We start from the raw sequence: 22,059 nt of genomic DNA, 5'->3' as shown, positions 1-22,059 counted from the left end.
TGCTGCATTAACTGTCTGAACACGAGCCGCGCGCTGTCTTTGGTGCTGAAACGGACCAGACTCTTCCGGCATTAACACACACACACACACACACACACACAAGGAAGTAGGAAATGTCTATCCAGCGGCAGCATTAGAGGTGGAGGTGATTCTGGATGGGTTAGAAACCGATTTGCATCAACAGAACAGTTGGCAAGATATTCCACCTCGCTGCAACGTTTCGGGCCGCCGTGGCGCTGTCCGCGGTGCTGAACAGCGCCTTAATTGCATTTAAAGCTTGCGGCTTGTTATGGCCCCTTTCTCATGTCTGCTTTGTGCCATTACAGCCCCAGCGCTGGGGGAGTTTGCTGGCTTTGTGCTGTCTCGGCCGCCTGATCCATGCTACAGTCAGTCACAGAGTTTGCTTTTATCCTGCTCAGTGTGTGACCGCTGATATTAATGTTTCCTGCTGGGATGTCCTTCTCTCCCCCCTTTTCTCCTGCCTGCCTGCCTCTTTCCCACAAAGATAAATGCATAATGCACACACTGCACACACTACTCTCTCTCTCTCTCTCTCTCTCTCTCTCTCTCTCACACACACACACACACACACACACACACACACACACACACACACACAGAACAATACTCAGGTGGTGTCTACCTCCTGCATGCTTCTTGTCAGTGAGCTCTAAAAATACACTGGCTAATGCTAATGAAGTATCCAGCAGAGTTTGTCTGTCTTCCACAAGCAAGCCTCGCTGCCATCTGTCTCCCTCGCTGTGGTGCTGTGCTTTGTTACAACAACGCCACCCCCTTCTACCCCTTTACCACCTCGCTAAGTGCGTGTGTGTGTGTGAGAGAGAGAGAGAGAGAGAGAGAGAGAGAGAGTATGGATGTGTTTATGTTTGTGTATGTGTGGCAACGTCATGAGGCCACATTTATTATTCAAAGCTGCAAATGAGCAGCTATATATAGTGTGTTTATAGTTGATACAAACAATCTGGGTGGCTTGGGGTGTGTGTGTGTATGTGTGTGTGTGTCTGCGAGCACTCGAGGCACTGTAGGCCCACTGGAGTCAAGGGACTTTTGACTTATCGCAGGTTAACATAACACACACTTCTCATTCTCCCCCACAGTGGCAGAGCGCTCATGAAATCTTTGCAGCAGACAGTCAGTTTGATGGCTAAGTGGCCCGTTTCTTCACTCTCCATGTATGGCAGATGGACTCTATGTACATGTTATGAGTGCTCAAGTAGGGTTAGCGCGATATATCGGTTTGCCCATACGTCAGGCCGATATTTTCCTTTTCTTTTAAATATCAGATATCGGCCGGGCATGTCATCCACTGTCGATATGATGGAGGTTCCTCCCTGACCACAGCTATAAAATCAGTGTGCGCATTTTGCTTGTTGATTTAATTGTTCATTCTTGTTTTTTTAGTTACTTCTTCGGTTAAGGGTAGTAATGTATTCCACAGTTTCTCTGCCACTGAATAGATCCGGTGGGTCTCGCTGCCTTTAAGAGCTGCCAACCCACCTAAAATAACTTAATTATTCTGGGTTTCAGTGGAGAGTTTTGGTGTCCCATAAGTCTAATGCTGTTTCAGACGCTTTTTAACCCTGCTGAGGATTAACGTCTGGGGGAAACACTGAATAATTGTCATTTTTTGGCATGAAAATGGAAAAAAAAGATATTAAAAACAAAATTATATATTGAATATCGGCAGAAAATATTGGCGATGGGTAGCTTCAGTACAAAAATCGCATCTGGCCCCGGACCTTTGTCGCATGTCATCCCCCTCTCTCTCCCAGTCTTTCCTGCCTCTCTTGACTTTAAGCTGTCTAATAAAGGCGAAAATGCCAAAAAAAAAATCTTAAAATATCGTTATCGGCCTTCAAAAACCCATATCGGTTGAACCCTAGGACACAGCGCCTTTAAAATGATGTACAGCTGGCTGCTGTCTCCTGAACACAAGCTGTCTGCACTGTAAAAAAACCCCCCATATAAAATCAATCTAAAAAATACTGAAGCACTGGACACAGAGAGGTGGACTAGCTACTGATCCTCTCTGTGCACAACAGCAGGTTGAACAGGGAGCTTACTGCCAAAAAGTCGATGCATTCCCTTTATAGTGCCAGCAGTTAGTAGGCCCAAACCGGTTGTATCTGTATCTGAGGACTATGTCAGGACAGCGTAGTCTTTATACTGTAAGAATGCCTTCTCAGTAACCCTTTTGTCTCTCTGTCTCTTGTTCCCTCTCCTTTTCTTTCTCCAAACCCCTCAATTTCTCTGTCATACTTCCCTGCTTCCTTATACAACCCCTCTCTCTCTCTCTCTTTTTTTCTTTCAGATCCAGAGATGGCACAGCTATTGTTGCTGATAATTCTCTATGCTCTTCCATCTCTTGTTGTGCCCATACATAATTCATCAGCTGGAGGTAATTTGCGTCTGTTTGTGACTGAGTATGCGCGGGAATTTCTGTCTCTGTTTTAGTGTTTGTGTTTGTGTGTGTGTGTGTGTGTGTGTGTGTGTGTTTATATGCATTAATGGATAGGAGTAACTCACTGGAGATTGCTAAGTGACCTAAATGGAGCGCTGTAATTTGAGCATGGAGGAAGGCGTCGAAACGGCGATATCATGTTACCGTAATATATATACGTGATGTGGAGATGATGCTTCCTCTCTCGTCTCTTGTCGTCCTTCCTCCTTCACTCTTCTTCCCCTTCTTTTCTTTCAGGCTGTGCCATCATCCGGCCTCCCAGGGATGGAGGGATCCGCTACAGAGGCCTGACACAGGAACAGGTACACAGGCTGCTGTTACTGCGCTGGGTCAAAATCACAGCACACAACCTGTGATACTGGACACTTCAAAGCACAACTGATTGAAAGATTTTCAAAGTAATCACAGAATTGGAGAGTGTGGCAGCTGATAATGTAATAACTGTCAGATAATGTAATAACTTATTAAAATGTTATAAAATGCCACTCTAAATGGCTTGAAAATATAATAAAACATGTCGAAATAAGGAAATTAATTATATTATTACATTATCCAGATAATGTAATAATGTTCATCACATCAGAACATTAACTGCCTATTATTACCTAAGGGGCGACATATTTTAGCTGATGATGTAATAATATTGACTAATAATGTAGCAACTTGTAACAATAAGAAATAATAAAGTAATACCTTGAGCTATCACATTATTAGTTGATATTATTATTACGCCATCAGTCACACCCAATCAGTTACACCCTTTATGAAGTAACAATCGCAGGTTAATGTAATATTGTAATGTTATTATCTGAGGATTTTCTTACATTGACATGTTTTAGTACATTTTCAACTCGTTTAGAAGGACATTTTATTATTACATTATATGACTGTTACTGCATTATTAGTTGCTACATGGTGGCTCAGCTGGCTAAGGTGCTTACCATGTACCAGTGACATCCTGTGTTTGAAGTGCTATTAAGTGCTATTTTGAGTGTAAAATCACTGGCATTTGGCACTTGCTATGTGTGAATTTCGGCGTCTGCATGTACCACTTTGGATGTACACACACATGCACGCAAACACACGTATATACACACACGTACACACCTCATCTCAACACAAGAGTGAAACATAAAGCCCACGCCCTCCCAGAGATTTTCCCCCTCCTGCAACCCAGAGTCAAGGTGCGATTCAAAAGCATGAAAGCTCATAAATTCAGACGAAATTGCCATGAAATGTCCTTTCTAGCACGACTCTACCGCCAGCGCCATATGGCTGCAGAATCCAGTGTATTAAGACAGAATGACGAGTCCCTGAGTGAATGAGAAACAATGGTATGAGAGAGCATCAATCACGCTGTCTCTCTCCCAACCTCTCTCTCTCTCTCTCTGTGTCTCTGACAGATCCGCAGTGTGCAGATCCTGCCAGTGGATTATGAGATAGAGTACATCTGCAGAGGAAACAGGGTGATCGTGGGACCGAAGGTCAGGAAGTGCTTACCCAACGGCACATGGACGGACATAATGCAGCACAGCAGATGTTGTAAGTCCTCTCTGGTCTGACTCTCTTCCCCCATTAGCTACATTTCACAATTTTCCACAACTGTCCTCTTCCCTTTCCTTTATCCTGTCCAAAATTTCCTTTTTCCAGGCTGTCCTTGTGAATAATAATTTGTTCTTACATGTCCTGTCTGGTTAAATTAATAATAAATAAAAGGTCAAATAAAAAATAAAATATAGTTTTTACGTTCCTTTCTAATGGGTTCAGTACAATTTACTGGTGTCCCTGTTTGGACTACACTGAAAAGGATGTACAGAGTGAGATACTGTGTATCCTTTCCCTTTTTCTAAGGCTAGGTGTGATCTGTTCCTGCTTATATGATTTGAATGTGAAAAATCCACAAGTAAAGCAAAGTAAATGCAATCCTAAATGGGGTTTAGATTAAATTAATGCAGAACCTTGTATTGTTGTGGGTTCCTACCTCCCCAGTGACTGTCATTTCATCCACTGGGGACGTTTCAATGCTTGACACAATTCTTACAAAATGACTGCTGGAATGAAAGTAAAACTCACTACTGAATAAAGTATCTAGCCATCTTGAGCCCTTTACTTACAAAATATTAATTCAAAGGATGTAATCATCTTGTAATTACTGAGAAATGAACATCAATTAACTTTTTCATTAAAGGTCCCATATTTTACTCAGCAGTTTGTAGCAGTTTATTTCCCTGTGGTTATATGTAATTTTGGAGTGAAATCCATCATTTGCTGTACAGGAGGTAAAAGACGATACCGACCAGACCGGTTTAAAACTCGCTGATCAGCTCTGTTGCACTAACTGACCTGTTGAGCTGGTGTTTGAATGCCTCTACTGACTCTCTATCTGTGTGTGTATGGTATACAGTATGTTGAGACCATTTGTTATGCGCTTTATTGTGGTGTTTGTTATGTGTTTTTATTATGTTTTTACTATGCGCTTTGATCGTGTGTTTATGCTGTAAACCTTATCTGCAAACCAAATTTCCCTTATGACACAACAAAGCTTGAATTTAATTGCTACTCAAATCATATACAGCTATGCAAATACAGCCACCATTCCAGTCAAACCTCTGCTTTCTGTCTGTTCTTTCTCTTCACAGTTAACTTCAGTAGAATTTGTTTTCCCAAGAGTCCATTCACTTTGCTGAAGCAGTATTTGTCGTTTGTGTGCTTTCTGACTTCATCATCCGACTTTTGTTCATGTGAAAGTAGAAAATCTGTTTATCCAATATATCGGATAGCAGATGAATCAAAGGTGATAAAAAAAATTCTTGGAGGTAGAACTGCTCTGTAGGAATAATTTCATCGGTCGAGTTAAACCTCAATGGGCGGGTTAGGGTTAGGGTTAAGTAACATCAGACTGAGGCCCAGTGAAAAAGACTTTTTCACAGTTCGCTCTTGTAACTGAAAAGCCATTCACAAGTCATTGCCATTTGTATTTATTTTGACCTGAGTTCCTTCTTTGCCGTTCAAGTTTGCCAGTTAGTTAACTTGCACTGGTTCTTTGGCTCCGCCCACTGAGGTTTAACACAACCAATGAGATTATCTCTGCCTCCAAAGCAGCTCTGCCTCTAAGAAATGTTTGTATAACTAAAACTCCAATCTCCCTGCAATAGCATAATTACCTTTCTCTGACTCCCTGTGTATCTGTCTCTGTCTCCCTCCCTCTCCTCCCTCTCCTCCTCTCTCCCTCTCCCTCCCTCTCGGTGTCTTCAGTGCTGCTGTGCCCGCGGGTGTGGACGTCCCTGGAGAACGGCCGGGTGGCGGTGAAGCCCCCCGGGCCGCCGGTGGAGGGGACGGTCCTGCATTACAGCTGCCATGCAGGCTTCATCCTGGAGGGCAGGAACATCAGCCACTGCACCAAGCTGGGCAAGTGGGACTCGCCCAAACCCACCTGCCTCTGTGAGTGTCTGTGCCGACATGAGGCTTCACATTAAGCTTCTAATTACAGCAGCATACAGGAAATGTATATGATGTGATACCACTTACTGTCCTGAGGGAAATTCAGTAGGCAAGGCCAGCACAGAAAACATAGTGCACATCATACATCACATCATACCAATGCACAGCAGGCTAGTCGGTGAGTAGTTAATGACATTTCTATTTCCATTACCAGTCCTGTCAGTCTAGTAATGGAGAGGCTAGCAAAGAAAATTAAGCGCACAATGAACTGCCAACATTCATAAGCAGGGATTTAGTGCAGGGTAAATCCACATAGACTCAGTTTAACCACCTTTCTACACTGACGTAAATATTTATCATGTAAATTCAGAGTATACATCGTAGGGAGTAGTGTCAAACTGATGTAGATTATGTGTCTTTCAAGGAAACAACAGCATAAATTAAGACTTTTGTGAAAATATAACTGATTTGTGTTTCTATTGGTGGTCGTTTGCCTTGAAAATCACCTACTGCAGGTCATAATTTACTCACCTATTTATTTACCACTACATGACTGTTCATAAATAAATGTAACGATAGCAACAATATAATATAAGATTAATATAATATATGTATCTTTTTTTGATTGACCCACCACTGTGGGATTTGGGGGGAAGAACTGCAAATGAAATGCAGTGGCAGTCTTTTGACTGATTCTTGCTAGCAGGAATGTAGGCCTACACTGTAATCAAATAAACATAATTCAGCCCAGGCCACCACAACAGGTAGACGTGCCACACTTGGCTTGTGCAGTGTGTGTAACAAGGTGGGGACTTAGGGTTTTAAAGATGACAGTTAATTACAAACACCTGTTCTCCCAACAGTGGAGCAGCGTTGCTAGGCAATAAATGATCCAACCAATCAGAATGTAATCCATTGAGGCTAGTCTGTAAGATTAGCCCCAACAAGTAAACTGGAGTAAACACCTGATGTCCCATACACTTAACTATCCATTAAATAAATAGCGCAACATAATATAGGAACATAAGTGGCTTGTGACAGCAATATTATGTAAGAGCTCCCAGGTAGAACAGTTGCCAACGAATATCTACTGTCTGAAAAGATTTCTTCAAAGTAGTGCTCATAAATGAGACTTAAAAAAAACTGGATGAAACAAAAAAAAAAAACTGCAGGAAACAAGAAAGATTGCCAACTAGCTTCCTGGTTACCACGAGAGTTGGCATAGCAACCAGTAAAGTTGCTATGGGAATGATAGTATTAACAAGGGATGATAGAGGGAATTATCACAGTTGGACTGGGTATCCGAAAGTACTCATTGTATAATCCCTTTAAAAATATCTACACTCTGTATTAATAGTGAGTTTATAGTGACGGTATCGTACTCTTTGCTTTTATTTTATTATCTCCTATGGTATTACTATAGGATTTCCTATGGTTTCATTTTTGACCCATAGCAATTGCATGAGATTTTAAAGTTTTGCTGTGATATTTGTATGGCCTCCTTCTAAAATGTATTATAGGATTACATAATCCCTTGTGGATCATGCATGTACCCATAATCACAGCTGAGACCCCCTCCCAGGCATTATTACTCTAGTTGTTAAACCCACTTACAGCACATTACACAGGACAGCTGGAGTGTTGTATTAGCCTACTGCCATCTGGTGGAGTGAAATAACATGAATTATGAGCATGATGGTGCATAAAATTGTGGCAAAATTGCACATTACAGCAATATGCCAGTGGACATTGTAATTTTTACATGGTTTGTTTTTAACATTTTTCATCAAAGACAGCTGTCTTTTCAAATGCTGAAAAAAAAAAAATCTATGTTCTAGTAGTTCTAGAGTTTTCTGTTTTCACCCTAATTCTCTTTGGTAATCAGCTTCTTCTTCTTTTTTCTATTTGCTTGCCAAAGATGACAGAAACTACACAGGTAGGAATTTTTCAGTCTTATTTTATCATCTTGTCTTTGCTATTATGCACAGGTACCAACTCCTACAATTTATTAGTACTGTACTGAAGCTACGATGCATACTGTTGCCACAAGAGGGCAGCAGCAATCTATGAAAATGAGACATGGGTGTGTCTTCATTTGGGGCAGCAGCAGCCTGAGGTTGGGGAAGTGGTTGCTAGTTCGAATCCCCAGACCAGCTGGAAAAAAATCTGACTGGGGGAACAAGAAACATCCTCCCTGTATTAACAACTGATGCAGTTTAACCCCAAATTTAGGAGATAGCAGCTTTTTGCTGGTGTGAGAAATATTGAAGTCAGTCGTTCAATATTCATAATAAAGTACAAACTCTTGGTGTTTGGGGAGACACAAGTTAAATGAATTAGTATTCACACCTGGCATAAAAAAATATGCACGTTGTCAGGCCTTCAAAAACCTGCTGACAGCTTTTCCCCCTGGTTCCTCACCAGCACATTGCATGAAAAACAGGATTTTGGCCCCAGTGTTGAGCAAATCCTTCTGCTATGAAGTGAGACACTGAGAGAGAAAATTAAGTCTATTTTCACTCGCTTATAAGCATCATCAGTCAGGTAGCATTTTGAAACCCAACTCATCTAAACCAACCCCATGTCTTAAGTTCATTTTAGCTCACTGCCTCTAAATTTTTAATGAAAATTATGTATCACTACCTGTCCAGCTTATTCACGGTCATTTAATGGACCTGCCCACTATGCAGATTAGCTGGGATTGGGATCATAGTAGAATATCTGAGTTTATGTCAGTTGAGTTTGTAGTCATGCAGGGATGAGCATGATTGGATGTGCGTTGTTTGTTTCAACTGGGATGCATGCTAACTCAGGTTTCCCACCCCAGTCTTAACTACTCTAATGGAACCACTCCATTACCAGTACTACTGTGGAGTATGAAGCAGCAGGGTTGGGGTCAGTTCATGAATGAATGAACTCAATTCCAATTGAACTGAAGTGTTGGAAGAGAAGAGTTGGAATTGGAATTTGAAAAAACCTAAAGGAAACAGAATTAGAATAGAATTGGAATTTCAGGAAGTTGAATTTAATTCAGTGAAATTCTGTGAAATTCCTGTTTGTTTGTTAGTTTTTTTCTTACCACATATCTGAGATTACATGTAGAGTTATATATATAATCAATACTGAATATCATAAAAGGTACCTTTCAAGTGATATTTGATACATAACATGTAATTGTAATACATACATTATGATTGAATCTATTTGATTTGTTGAACTGTCTTTTATTTGATTGATAATGTTTGATTTATAATGTTTAACAAGTCAAGACAGCCTCTCTTAGAAGTGGAATTCCGTGGAATTTAATGGAATTCAATTATGTTTCCTGTCATGCCAGTTCAATTCCATTTCTGATTCCTTAGAGCTGGGTGACATTCCAATTCCAACTTCCAGTTCCATAAAATGGAATTCAATACCGTGCATTCTCAAATCAATTCATGAACGGCTTCAACCCTGTGAAGCAGGTTGCGCTTAGTTAACCTTCCCTGGATTTTGAAAGGGCAAAAGAAAAATGGTGAATACATGGTGAATGGTGAATACATGGTGAATACATGTGTTACTGTTGGATGGTTCACCCTGTTGCAGTTACTCTAATGAATTAGCGATGGACCTGTGCAGGCTTGTTAACTACTCACACACACAGAACATGGAACACGTAAACCAGTGAATACTTAGCCAGTAAGTTGTGGAGGAAAACTCAGATAATGTAAAGGACAGACTTGACAAAAACATAATTAACAAAGCAGCAGAGAATGCTGTTTCCTCAAATAGAATTTTCCATCTACTGTCTCAATACCGACCTCTTTCTGGCTCTCCTGTCTCTCTCTCTCTCTCTCGCTCCACTCAATGTGCCATCACCACCCACTTACTGCCTCCTCAGCAGGAGAAAGGTTAATACCCTGCTCCTGTCTATGTCTGCCTGTCTATGTCTGTGTGCGCGCGTGCGTGTATGTGTGTGTATGTGTATATGTGTGTGTGTGTGTGTGTGTGTGTGTGCGGGTACACGCAGGAGAGTGCATATGCGTGTTTACCTCCACAACTGCAGAGCCCATATCTGCAGAGGATTGCTTCCTCTAGCTTTTCTTCTCCTCTGTTTTCTCCAAGTTCTCTGGAACAGCAAAGCTACAGGTACACAGCGAGAAGAAACAAAAACAGCAGACAATCAGGGTTTAACATGCTGAAAGGATAGAAACTCCTGAGGTTCCTCCTGTCCAAACCAAATGTGAACATCTATTTTATATTTGTGCCAGCCTGTCATAATGTTAGTTGTGTCATGTTTTACATATTTGGTCGTCTCTGCGCTCAACGGACTGGAAAACGCTAACAGGCATTAAGAGACTGGCTGCATCACTAACAAGTTGGCCTATGTGTATCTACAGAAAATCTGTAGAGCACATACCAGACAAACTCTTAGCACTGCAGCTTCAGTACACATGATGTCCATAAAGAAATACTTCACAATAACATCAGAGTAGTAATACTGTATGTGCAAATCGTTTTCATAGTTTGTTTTATCCTACATAGCTGTCGTATGGGGGTGGTTTGAGTGCAAGAAAGTTTAGAAAATCAATTTAATATACTTTTCTGTGATTTAGACCTCACCTGACACTATCTGAGTTGTCCTGATGCGTTTAAACCCCACTCATCTGGTACAAGAAGCAGATTTAAACAAACATTAAGAACGTATTTGCAGATACTATTAGACTGAAGTGTGGTGTATGCACAAAGAGATTGCATATGGCTTGCATTGTCAACATTGTGGAAAAACCTTACTGTATGTCTACAAGATATCAGCTTCTTTGGAATAGAGAAACGTGGATTGATTTCACCACTGATGCTTGTGCACAATTGATATTTTGTCAATGCTTTTTCACAATGGCTTGGCTCTGTCCTGGATCATGAAAAATGCTCTGCATGCGGAGGACAATGTAAGCTGGCAATTATGTTAAAAATGGGACATGCAAAACACAACATTTACCCACCAACGCATCTGACAGCAGGAAAACAGGCCATCCTAGGCATCCTGAAGGAAGCCTAGTGTACATGCTGCAGACACACTAATCTAAAAGGCCCTCATTAAACCAGCTCAGCAACACGTTGCAGCAGTCATGTCTCCATTGCATCTTCCAGTCTGTGCCACAGATAATGCCTCAGCTGAATATGGCAATTTGCCTTCACGGGGGTTGTTAACACTGCACTCTCCGGTGCTGTGTGTGTTGTCTGTTGCGGCTGCGGGGGGTATGGATTGAAACGCCATATAAAGTTCATGGCTGAATAATTGATGCTGTGCTGGATGGGTCATGGGGTGGGAGTGTGGATGAGGAGGAGGAAGCGGAGGGCAAATGCCAGCAGATGATCACTAGACTCACCTCAGTCTCTGGGGGCTTGTTAGCAGCTGGATCTGAATAGCTCTCTCCTACATGGGGATATTCCGATAATGAGATTTGGGTAATGAACCAGGCTTATATAATAGTCATATTCCGCCGCCTGACTATAGAGGTTTTTAATTTGGATGGGAGAAATAATGGTCTCTTTCTAAATTGCTGCAATAAGTAATTTTCAAAAGTGAATTGTAACACTAACACGAGAGTGCAATTAGAATACTTATAGAGGAAGTGCAAAAACATGAACATAATAATTGAAAAAGTATAGTCAATAAAATAAATAGGCTGTATTGAAAATGGCACAAACTATTCTTCTACACTGTGATGACAGTCCACTTTTTCCCTGATAATAAGCTATTAACTATTAGTTATAACATTCCTCAAAGGCTTCATGGATATGTTGGCATGAGGCAGGCGGATGAATCTCCAATGAAGTGGATATTCACTTTGGAGAAGGACACAAATCATAACCAGCTCTATAATTTGATTCTAACTCTAATTCTATTATGCCCATTGACCTACCAGGGGATTTAACTCAGTGTTGTGAGTTGGCAGGAGGAACGTGCTGCATTGGCTGCTGAAAGGCCAGAGTGTGTGTGTGTGTGTGTGTGTGTGTGCGCGTGCACGTATGCATACATGTACATGACTGTGTGTGTGTGTGTGTGTGTGGGTAGGTGTGAGTGTGTGTTAGATGTGAACAGAAGGTTCAAACAGCAGGTAGGCAGAGAGTCCAGTCCCTCATAGCCACACATCACCGTCTCCACTCTGCTTAGACGAAGATGAAGGCAAAAAAAAATCTGCGATGATTGATACAGCCTGCCAGGTTTTTGCTGATTTCTCAAAGCAGCTTCTAGCATTTTACAGACTTGGCCGTGGATGCGGGGGGAAGAAATGTCCTACTAACAGAGGTTGTTACAAAGAAGACGAGTAGCTACAGATCTGACATCTGACTTACTGGTCAGTGTAACGATCAGAGTATTCAATAGTTTGATATTGGCGTTTAATCTAGGTAACGTCTTTATTTAGTGAGAAGCATCAATGCATCGATCAGATATTGATTATGAATGCATCAGTCTAACCTTGTAGGCCTGACCTGGTGGGCGGCGAGTCATGGTAAGTAGCCAAATTGTGAAGGCTGTGTGATAAAATAAGGTTGTGTGGGACTCTTGTGGGATGAATGTAGTGCTAAAATGAATCTCAGTGTGTAACTCATTAGAAAATCTTTGAAGAGATATTGCCCAAAGCCCCCTCCCAACCATGCCCCCAGCAGCACGCACGCGCACTCATACCACGCACGCACACAGCCCCTCTCTCTCTCTCTCTCTCTCTCTCTCGCTCTCGCTCTCTCTCGCTCTCTCTCTCTCTCAGCATACATTTCAGACTGTCCTGGCTCCCTCCGCTCTCTCTCGCACTCAGCCAGCCGGTGCTGCAGTGGATGAGACGCAGAGCTGGCTCGCCTGGTTTCCGCGGCAAATCGTTTCATCTGTTGGAATACGGAGATACAGCCCGCTATTTTCCACCGCTTCAATTCACACTCCAGTCTCTCCATTGCCGCTTTTCAACCCACACTCATTTAGCCCAGTTGACGTAGCCTATTCTTCGCGGACTCGTTAATCAATGCGCGCGCTCTGTTGCATATTTGTAAAAGTCGTGAGTATGGGATGTGATGTCCAATATGCATAATTGATTGAAAGTAGACAGCGATGCTTTCGTTTAGTTTGGTCGCGCAAAAACGTGCGAAATTGCATGGAAATTAGTTGGATTGCAGGATCGCCATGCATTAAGCTCCAAACTTGACTGATGAGCGCGCGGCACCGTGTCCTTACATGCCCAACAAGCGGATCGTTATGGACTATAAAAAAGATTGACTGAACTGTTTGAATTTGTTCCAAACCAAAATATTCGATGTAGCAATGGCTATATAATTAACCGGCGGCTACATTATGCAAAATTATATTTTGACTAAATTACTGCCTTGATTTGCCACGCACTGTTAAACATGAACTATTCACTTACACAGCATCAGCAAAGCTAAAGATACAATCTAAAGCCGATCAGAGCAGTTTTTCAGTGAACTGGACACGTGTTGAGTTTAGTTATCGCGGGCAACCAGTTGCAAAATTCAATTCAAAATCGGCACCAGAGCAGTGAGTCTCCTAACTAAAATAAAGCAACAACCTTTTGCCCGGCTTCACTCCACTGCAGCACTGGGGCCAACCCGCTCCGGTTCAGCTCACCTTGACCATGCCGGTAATTGGGAGCAGTCTGCGGCGGGCGCCTCGGGTCGCCTGCGGGCACGCAAGGCTCCTCCGGGCTTCTCTCATCCTGCTTCTCCTCCTCTGGCCCCGGCCGTCCGCAGGCAAGAAGAAGCTGTACATCGGAGCTCTGTTCCCCATGAGCGGAGGCTGGCCGGGCGGACAGGCGTGTCTGCCCTCCGCTCAGATGGCTCTGGACCTGGTGAACAACAGGAGCGACATCCTGCCCGACTACGAACTGGAGCTCATCCACTACGACAGCATGGTGAGTGGATGTGGAGCAGAGTGATGCTCAGAGTCAGAGGAGGTGTGCACAAACACAGAAGGAGCTAATGACCTGTCTGTCAGACTGCTATGAGGGGTAATTGACTTCATTGTGTAATTCCAAGTGGCTTTGTTGTGCTGAATTACATTTATCATCATTGTTGTGCTTATTTTGATTTATTTAAAAGAATAACAAACCCATGCATACTTTTGCCCTTCCTGGTTAACAATGTTTCCCTTGCTTTTTTTGAGATTAGCTATTTTTTTCCCTGCCTTAGTTCTCTTACACATCATGTCAGCTGAGGTGATTTAACCTGGACAAAGTAGGAGACTTCACCTTTCCGCAGCTACTGCCCTAGTTACTGACATCTCAAATCTCAAAGGGGAGATTTCATCACGGCTCACCCCACTGACAACTAGCTCCACTCACTTCTCCTAACAATCCTCAGTCCTCCTGACAAGGGAACTGCCATGCCATGCATTATGTTTGTGTTTGTGTTCAATGAACAAAACACCTCCTGCTTGTTGCTCATCAATCATTAATCACGGTGGTATTTTAAAATGTCAGCATTATTCAACCACTATACTTCCAGTATCTGCTCTCCCCCCACTGGTTTCTGGCCCAGTTTACCACCTCCTACTTTGCCATTGACTTTAGAAGGCAAATTCCAATAAAAAAAAGAAATTTCCCCTCAGTCAATAATCTTTCTGTTACTGTCCTAATTGTTATTCAGAAACTTGCTTCTTGAAAGAACCAATTTTTCTCAACAGTCTCCACTATTTCAAGAATGGACTGAGAGAAAACGCATGAAAATAATTAACGGATTTCCCCTTTAATCCTCTGTCTCCTCCCTTGAGGGTCTTTATCAATCATACTGCAGGACAGATGCCTAGAGAGCGGCCCAGGCACCAAACAGTTAACTGCGCTGTGACTGGTTAGAAATTGCTACGAGCTTTGTTCTGATTGGTGTATGAGGCTCTGCATTGGAATCCTGTTAAAAAGAATAGGAGAGAGAGAGAAAGAGAGAGAGAGAGAGAGAGAGAGAGAGGGGGAGAGAGAGAGAGAGAGTTGGCATGGCAACACAGTTACTCTTGAAGCAAACCACAGAAACAAACAGGTTTCAGGGCTGTGAAAATATGTGCAAATTCATACGGTAGATGTATGCGCAGCATATGGCGCAATGCATGCTTGTTCACATTCTATTATGCATACACCTTGTTGTATGCAATCATATGTTAAAGAGATCAAACGTGTGTGTGTGTGTGTGTGTGAAAGAGAGAGTGTCTGTGAGCAGCCTCCGATTACGAGTTTACTGAAGCAAGCAGCTGTGGATGTAGCAGCCATAATCAAAAGATAAGGCAATTCTATGAACAGATTTCATAGGGATTGGAAAACATCACTCCTGGCGCTTCAGGAATCGTTGCCGCCTCTGGCTCGAGAAATAGATGCAGATCCTTTGAATAGAACAGCTCAAAGAGGCTGGTACGACATTGTCGGAGTGACAGTGGTTAATTCCCCGAATTAAGTCAAGGGGAGATTTTCTTTTTCCTTCTTTCTGTAGTTTGTTTGGAATGAGGTCTTTAGTTTTCTGATTGGAAATGTTTTTCACCTGGCTGAAATATTAACGAGAAGCTTACCCTCTCAGACACAGAAAAGCAATTAGGAGAAAAGGGATTAATTGGGCGTGATATTTACTTCCAGTTATTACTGCTCAACCCTCTTGTTTGGCCAACGAGCAAATCTCCACCTGGTGAGCAGAACTCACATCTCCTTGTTTAATCGTCAGATTAAGACAAGAGCGTAACCGGCCCTCTGTTTGTCTTATTACTTGTGTCTCAAGATCAAGGCCGGAGAAGCGGGATTATGCAGCAGACCGTCTTGACCTGAATTTGTTATCATGAAGAGGAACTTTGATTGCGTGTTTAAAGTCTAACAACAGTATCTGAGATCTGAGAGAGGCAGTAGTAAAGTTTGAGCTCACTTTGACTTGGAATCGTCAAACAGGGAGCCTGAACACACAGCAATATGTGACCATTAAGATTTGGGGTATCAAGTGATGTCCTCAGCTTGTTCAACATTATACAATATTCATGAAGCTGAACACTTAATCCTAGCCTGTCCTTTTAATGGATGCAGATAGCCTGTGGTAGGGGAAACGGCTTGCTTCTGCGGCTGTTCTGGCGACAGCATCAGACTATTTACAGCATTCTGAGGTCTGCACACACACGGACAGACGCGTACACAAGCACACGCGCACACGTACAGACACACACACACACACACACACACACACACACACACCCTACGCACAGACCGTTGCCATGGATATATCAAAGCGGAGACTGCAAACTTTGATCAATTATTAACAGTGATGGAGTGAGACAGTGGAGGTACAGAGAAGTGGTGAGACGAGGTGCTTTCCTCACTTCCGTCCTTTATTTTAATTGGCAGCTGGGACACGATTTCCCATCCAGTGTGGCATCGACAGTATTCATCACCAGTCCTCACGCATGTCCACTGGCATACGAGCCTGGAGTGGGGCGCCGGGTGTAATTATGAGGAAATTAGGAGATGTAGCTACACAGGCTTTGAGATTCAATACATAGGCTCCCCCCCCCAGGCCCTTATCTTATTCTCTCTTCACACTCCCTTTATATTATTCAATCTGGAGTGTAATTAGAGAGTGCATTAAGACGAGCCAGTGTCTTCTCCCATTCTTCCCAGGGAATCTTCATTTCCCTTCAAAGATTCTCGCAGGCAGTGGCTCGACTGATTGGAAAAGGCTTTCATAGGCATGCTAACATAGACGCTGATATTGGTTTGGGGAATTTCAGCACCAAGGACAGAGCCAGCAGTGGTGGTTTTAATGTCGTGTGTGTGTGTGTGTATGTGTCTGCATGTGTGTGTATGTGGTAATGATAGCTGTACCATTGCACTTTTATGGTTGCGTACACTGCACACTGCACTAAAGTGTGTGTGTGTGTGTGTGTGTGTGTGTGTGTCATGGCCGTCAATCCAGGCGTTCCCATGAGTTCTGTGTGATGGGGGGGTCGAGATGAGAGTGGAAATAGTGATGACCCCAGGGGGTTGTACAAGACAGACCTCCAAGAATAGAAGAGATACCTCAGCCTTTATTGCATACCTGCCAACACCTCTATTTTTCCTCTTTTTTTTTTTGGTTTCTTTTTCCTCATAAGGGAGACCTGGTTCTTTTTTACCTCTTACCACACCATGTTCCCATTTTCTTACTGCTCAGATTTGGTTTCATTTCTTAAGTTACAGTAACAGCGATTGGTTGATAAATTTAATAATTGATTGAAAAAATTCAAAGACAATATATGCAATATACTACTGCTCACCAGAGTATAGTTACAAACCATCACAGATAACACAAGAAAGCTAACAAGCTTCTTCTCAGCATGCAGCCAACCCACAGCTACATCAGTGACAGAGAACACAAACAACCTTTGGGTAAGACAGTATGTAAAAGCCTCTGTGCGTCAGTCTGTATCTCGATGACTAGATGTTGTCACAGCAATTAGATACACCAGGGACAGGGGCAACCGTGAGCCGTGGTGGGCCAAGAGTCTGCAGGTTTTTATTCCAACCGAACACTACAGCAGCTGATTTCACCGGTTAACACACTCTTGGCCTTGGTCTTCCATGGCACATAGTTGCCTAACCCAAGGTTACATCAATATTGTGACGCTGCTTCCCATATCAATATTAATGATAATGTGTAATCAGCTTAACACCTTCCTCTAATAACCTGGTTTCATTTGGTTTTGGATTCATTTAATAATCGGTCTGTACAACCGACGCAAGAACCAGCGTTCCCAGCACTTCCTCTCCTTTCTGGTGACTTTTTGATGATTGCACACTTAAAAAAAAAATAATAATGATATGAAATCTGAATATGGCGTTCACATGCCTCGAAATTGAGTTGTGTTAACACTGGGTTATGCTCACTCTAATTATGACCTAACCCCGATTAAGATAACAGATAATGGCGGAGTATTGCCTTAATTGAGTTACAATCAAATTATTAGTGTGCATGTAAACATTTTCCCTACTCACTGTTTCCACGATGACATGACACCACTATAATTCCCCCCAATCTAGACTTAATGGAAAAAACATCAATCACTAAGGAGCTATTGCACATATTCTCGAGTCTTGAGCGGCGATTAACACTTCAGAAAAATCACAGCCCCTCCTCAAAGAGACAATTCTCCTGCCGAGACAAACATCCCAATTAGGAGCCATATTGGTTGTTGCTACCGTCAGCTGCGGTGCGATTGTTTGTGACACTCATCTGGAGTGTATCTTTCGTATGTGAAAGTGTGTGTGTGTGTGTGTGTGTGTGTGTGTGTTTTGGAGAGCCGTATCTCCTCCTCCACTCTGAATCATCATTAGACGTGTCAGGCCGGTTTAGTTGTGACTCTGATGAGCACTGCGACGCTGACGGCCTATCGGTAATCTGGCTGACAGAGCAGTGATGGATCATTCCAGCCTCGCTCTCGCCACCCAGACACGCCGTAAATGGCTTTATTGGAGGGTTGTAATGACTTGTGATGGCTGCTGTTGTGTTTGTTGGGCTCTCTTTGTTTAGTCTGTCTTTTTATATCTCTGGATCTGTTTTCTTTTTTTTTGTTTTTCATTTGGACAGTGTGCTGTGTTTGGATGATGCACAGTGAATTCTGATGTTTATTGTGCATAACTTTTTGCCTTTTCTTCTTCCCAAATTCTCTGCACATTTCCATCTGCATCTTTGTCGCCCCCCTGCTACTTCTGTTTCTCCTCTCTTTTCTTCTTTCTGTTTCCCTTTACGATCCCTCTCCATCTCTTTCTCGTCTCTTCCTTTCCTTCACCCCGTCTTCTCCCTCTCTCTTTCCACCCAACTCACCGTCCATCTATCTCCCTCACCCTTATCTCTCCCCTGTGACTCCTCTATGTCCGTCTCTCTCCTCCTGTTTACCCCTCTATCCCTGTTTTTTCGTCTCTGTCACGTCATTTCTCATTGTTCCTGACGCTTACCATTGATCCATCCATTCATTCATTAATCCATCCATCAATACGTCGATGCATTGATCCTTCCATCCTTCCAGTGTGACCCAGGCGAAGCCACCAAGCTGCTGTATGACCTTCTCTACACGGAGCCCATCAAGATCGTGCTGATGCCCGGCTGCAGCGGCGTCTCCACCCTGGTGGCCGAAGCCGCCCGCATGTGGAACCTCATAGTGGTGAGTTTCTTTCCCTATTTGCACCCAGAGACCTGGATACACACAGCTAAGACATTTACAGTGGCAGGTTACAGGTTAGCCCCACCGCCCTGCTCCATAGCTCCATTTATTTTATTGATGCAAATTGCTTTATTATTACTTTCTTTTATCTGTCTTGTTTAGGTGAGTTTTTTGATCTCACCTGCACAGTTTTCTTCACATGCGTTTTCTGTCTTGTAGAATGATTGTTTCACTGTGCAAATAAAGAAATAAATACAACACAATACAAACATGTTAACCCCACCGCCCTGCACCATAGCTGTTGCTAAGTAACATGTCAACTTATAGTTAAATCAGAGCTTTTCATCAGAGCAGCAAAGGACACAAACAAACAAAAACAAGAGGAAACACACCCATCAAGGGCGCATTGCAGTCAGAATCAGAATGGCTTCACTTTGCCAAGTACAAAAGGTGCTTGAGGGAATATGACCTGGTTAAATGTGCTAAATGGAACATTTTTAAACATCTATATATCATTGTCAAATTAATTGTGATACCTTGGTATAATTACTGTAAACAAATGAGACCGTGGTCGAGACAGTTGGGAGACTGTGCCTCATGCCAGTGGTATTATTAGTATGAGTGTTTCTCAAAATTAAGGCCACATTTCCCATAAACCCTGTTGCGTTCTGTCACAGAAAGGATGTTGCTACTTGTCCCTTCTTCCCCTCTCTGGTGTACGTTTGTTTTGAAGAGCAAGAAAAGGGAGAAGAGCCAATAACAGCCCTTGATGACAGTGAATATGCTTTCACAAACTGAAAGCTTTAGCTCAGTTTGTGCTAGAAGAACAGCGCTTTTGTGCCATAAAGCGATATAGTAGATTTCCCACTAAATCCGACCCAGTGGCACACAATGTAAAATGCAGAGTAGAGGCTGACAGTCTTCTCGGTGATGGTCTGGTTTGTTTATAATAATTATACTAATGTCTCAGAACTAACGCGGTAATGATTTATTGATGTTAAATTACTCCATGTAGCCCCTTTAATTGGTGAAGCCACATTACAAGGCAGCTACACAATACAGTATTGACAGCTAGGTGCAGGACAAAACATACTGCAGAACATCACATAGAGTGCGACAATAGATATACTGTGTGACAAATAGATTTAATATGAACATAAACACTCTGAGCCAGCAACTGATGCCATCTTCTGCTACTGTTATTTTTATATGGTATTGCTGCTTTTTTGTTTCTTCAATCTTTGGTCTATTTTTCTGTTTATCTCATTCTTCCTCCTCTCTTGATCACACAGTCTGTCACTCCCGGTGCTCTGCTAATTAGTTTTGTCCCATAATTCAAGTTTCATCCAGAGATTAGTCATCGAGAACAGCCAGTTATAGTGGCTGGTATCTCTCTGCCCCTCTTTCTCGTTTCCGGTCTTTCTCTGTTCCCCAGTCTTTCTTTCCTCATCATTAAAACTCTCTCCCACTTTTTGACTTTTTGTTTCCTCACTTTTCTCTTTTCTCTGTCTGCTCCCGATGCCTGGAGCTGGTCTGCTCCATTTCCTTCCTCCCTTCCTTGCTACCTTCTCTCCTTTCTTACTGTCTCTCTTTCCATCTCCCACTCTTCGTTTCCGCCTCGCTCCCTCAATTGGAGCTGTCGATTCTCCCCTCACACAAAGGGATCTGTCTCTCTTTACTATACGCCACCACCGGCACAACCTCCTAACCGCCACACTCAATTATTTCTGTATGCGTTCTGCCTGCAGGAGCCTCCGCGCATGTCAAACAAGCTCATCAGAGAGCGGGGAAGGCAAAAGCAACATCCATTTCTGGACGCTGATCAAGGAGGGGCTCTCGATCGCCTCCTCTTGGCACAGTGTTAATTTGATCTCCCATCGCCTTCTGTAAAGGCACTGTAAGCCGTAGACGGGCATTGATCTACTACTACAAGGCTAAGGAGGAACAGGCGAAGCGAGAATCGAAAGATATTGTTTTGTTTGTGGTCTTTGGAAAGCGTCAATGTGGAACTTTGCCTGTCTCCCACAGAGCGCTGCTGCATCAGTCTATTTCTGCCCCCGTAGTTTTTGCTCTATTTTAATTTTGTCACTCTGTTTGTGTGTGTGTGTGTGTTTTGTGATGGTGTCGTGTGACAACCTCGTAACTCACTAATTTTGGTGGTTTTCATGTTTTGACTGCAGTTAAATGATTACATGGTTGAGCAAATTATACAACCCTTGATGCTTAAGAAACCCTTTCAAAACCCATATTTGAAAGACTGAACAAGGCGGTTTTTTCTTAGTTCCTGCAAGGTTGACATTTTGGAAATATGTTTTCTCCCAACAGTGATACTTCTGTGTATGTATGTATCTATATTTGTCTGTGTGCTTATGCGTGTGTGTACATGTATGTTATATATAAGTGTTGCCTCTATTATTGAGCGTATGTTTCTCATGATTGAGCTTGTGTCACCCGTCGATACTGTTGCTGTTTTCTCCAGCAGCGCCCATATCAGCTGTCACTAGCTGTATTGTTTCCTATCACCCGTATTGATGCCTTCGTCTACCTGTGTGTGCGCACGGGGATTTGTTAGAGCGGGGAGTCCGTATCGTACATGACATTTGACATCTATCACCACCCTCCCCCCCCTTCACTCCCTATGGTGAACGTCCCAATGCTCTGAACACGGCGGGGCTGAGATGAGAGTGTGTATCTGTAATGATTCCCCAAACACTGTGTTTCTCATTTTAAAGGAAACCTGTGTAGGGTTTTATCTTCATATGTCATTGGCAAATGAATTGTTAGATGAACAGTCATCCCTACTAGATTCTATAGTTGTTAAGTTGTTTCCTTTGGCATTTTCCACCGTCTCCCTTGCCCACTACTTTGGACACACAACTTACCAGTCTGCTCTCCACCAGAAGGATTTTTTTTTTTTTGTGGGAATCGAGCCTGAGATTTCAAATACTATTGAGCCAACTGAAAGAAACATATCATCACGGTGGCTACT

The 22,059-nt window shown here is 42.7% G+C and overlaps 1 protein-coding gene across 1 annotated transcript in view; it reads left to right on the top strand.

Annotated features, from left to right (window-relative positions):
* The first annotated feature begins 13,662 nt into the window (after positions 1–13,662).
* gabbr1a (gamma-aminobutyric acid (GABA) B receptor, 1a) overlaps positions 13,663–22,059 on the top strand; it is a 33,849-nt gene continuing 25,452 nt past the window's right edge. Inside the window, exons 1-2 of the mRNA XM_071529970.1 lie at positions 13,663–13,827; positions 18,936–19,070. Coding sequence (XP_071386071.1) covers positions 13,702–13,827; positions 18,936–19,070 — 261 coding nt within the window. The 5' untranslated portion in view covers positions 13,663–13,701. The remainder of the gene's footprint in view (positions 13,828–18,935; positions 19,071–22,059) is intronic.

This window comes from Centroberyx affinis, unplaced genomic scaffold, assembly GCF_046629955.1.
Source record: "Centroberyx affinis isolate AG114_WGS23_722 - 3 ecotype Tasmania unplaced genomic scaffold, CSIRO-AGI_Caff_v1 ptg001856l_1, whole genome shotgun sequence".
In the NCBI taxonomy this organism is placed as follows: domain Eukaryota; kingdom Metazoa; phylum Chordata; class Actinopteri; order Beryciformes; family Berycidae; genus Centroberyx; species Centroberyx affinis.
Note: the sequence above shows the minus strand (reverse complement) of the source record. Positions and strands in the feature narration are given on the sequence as shown.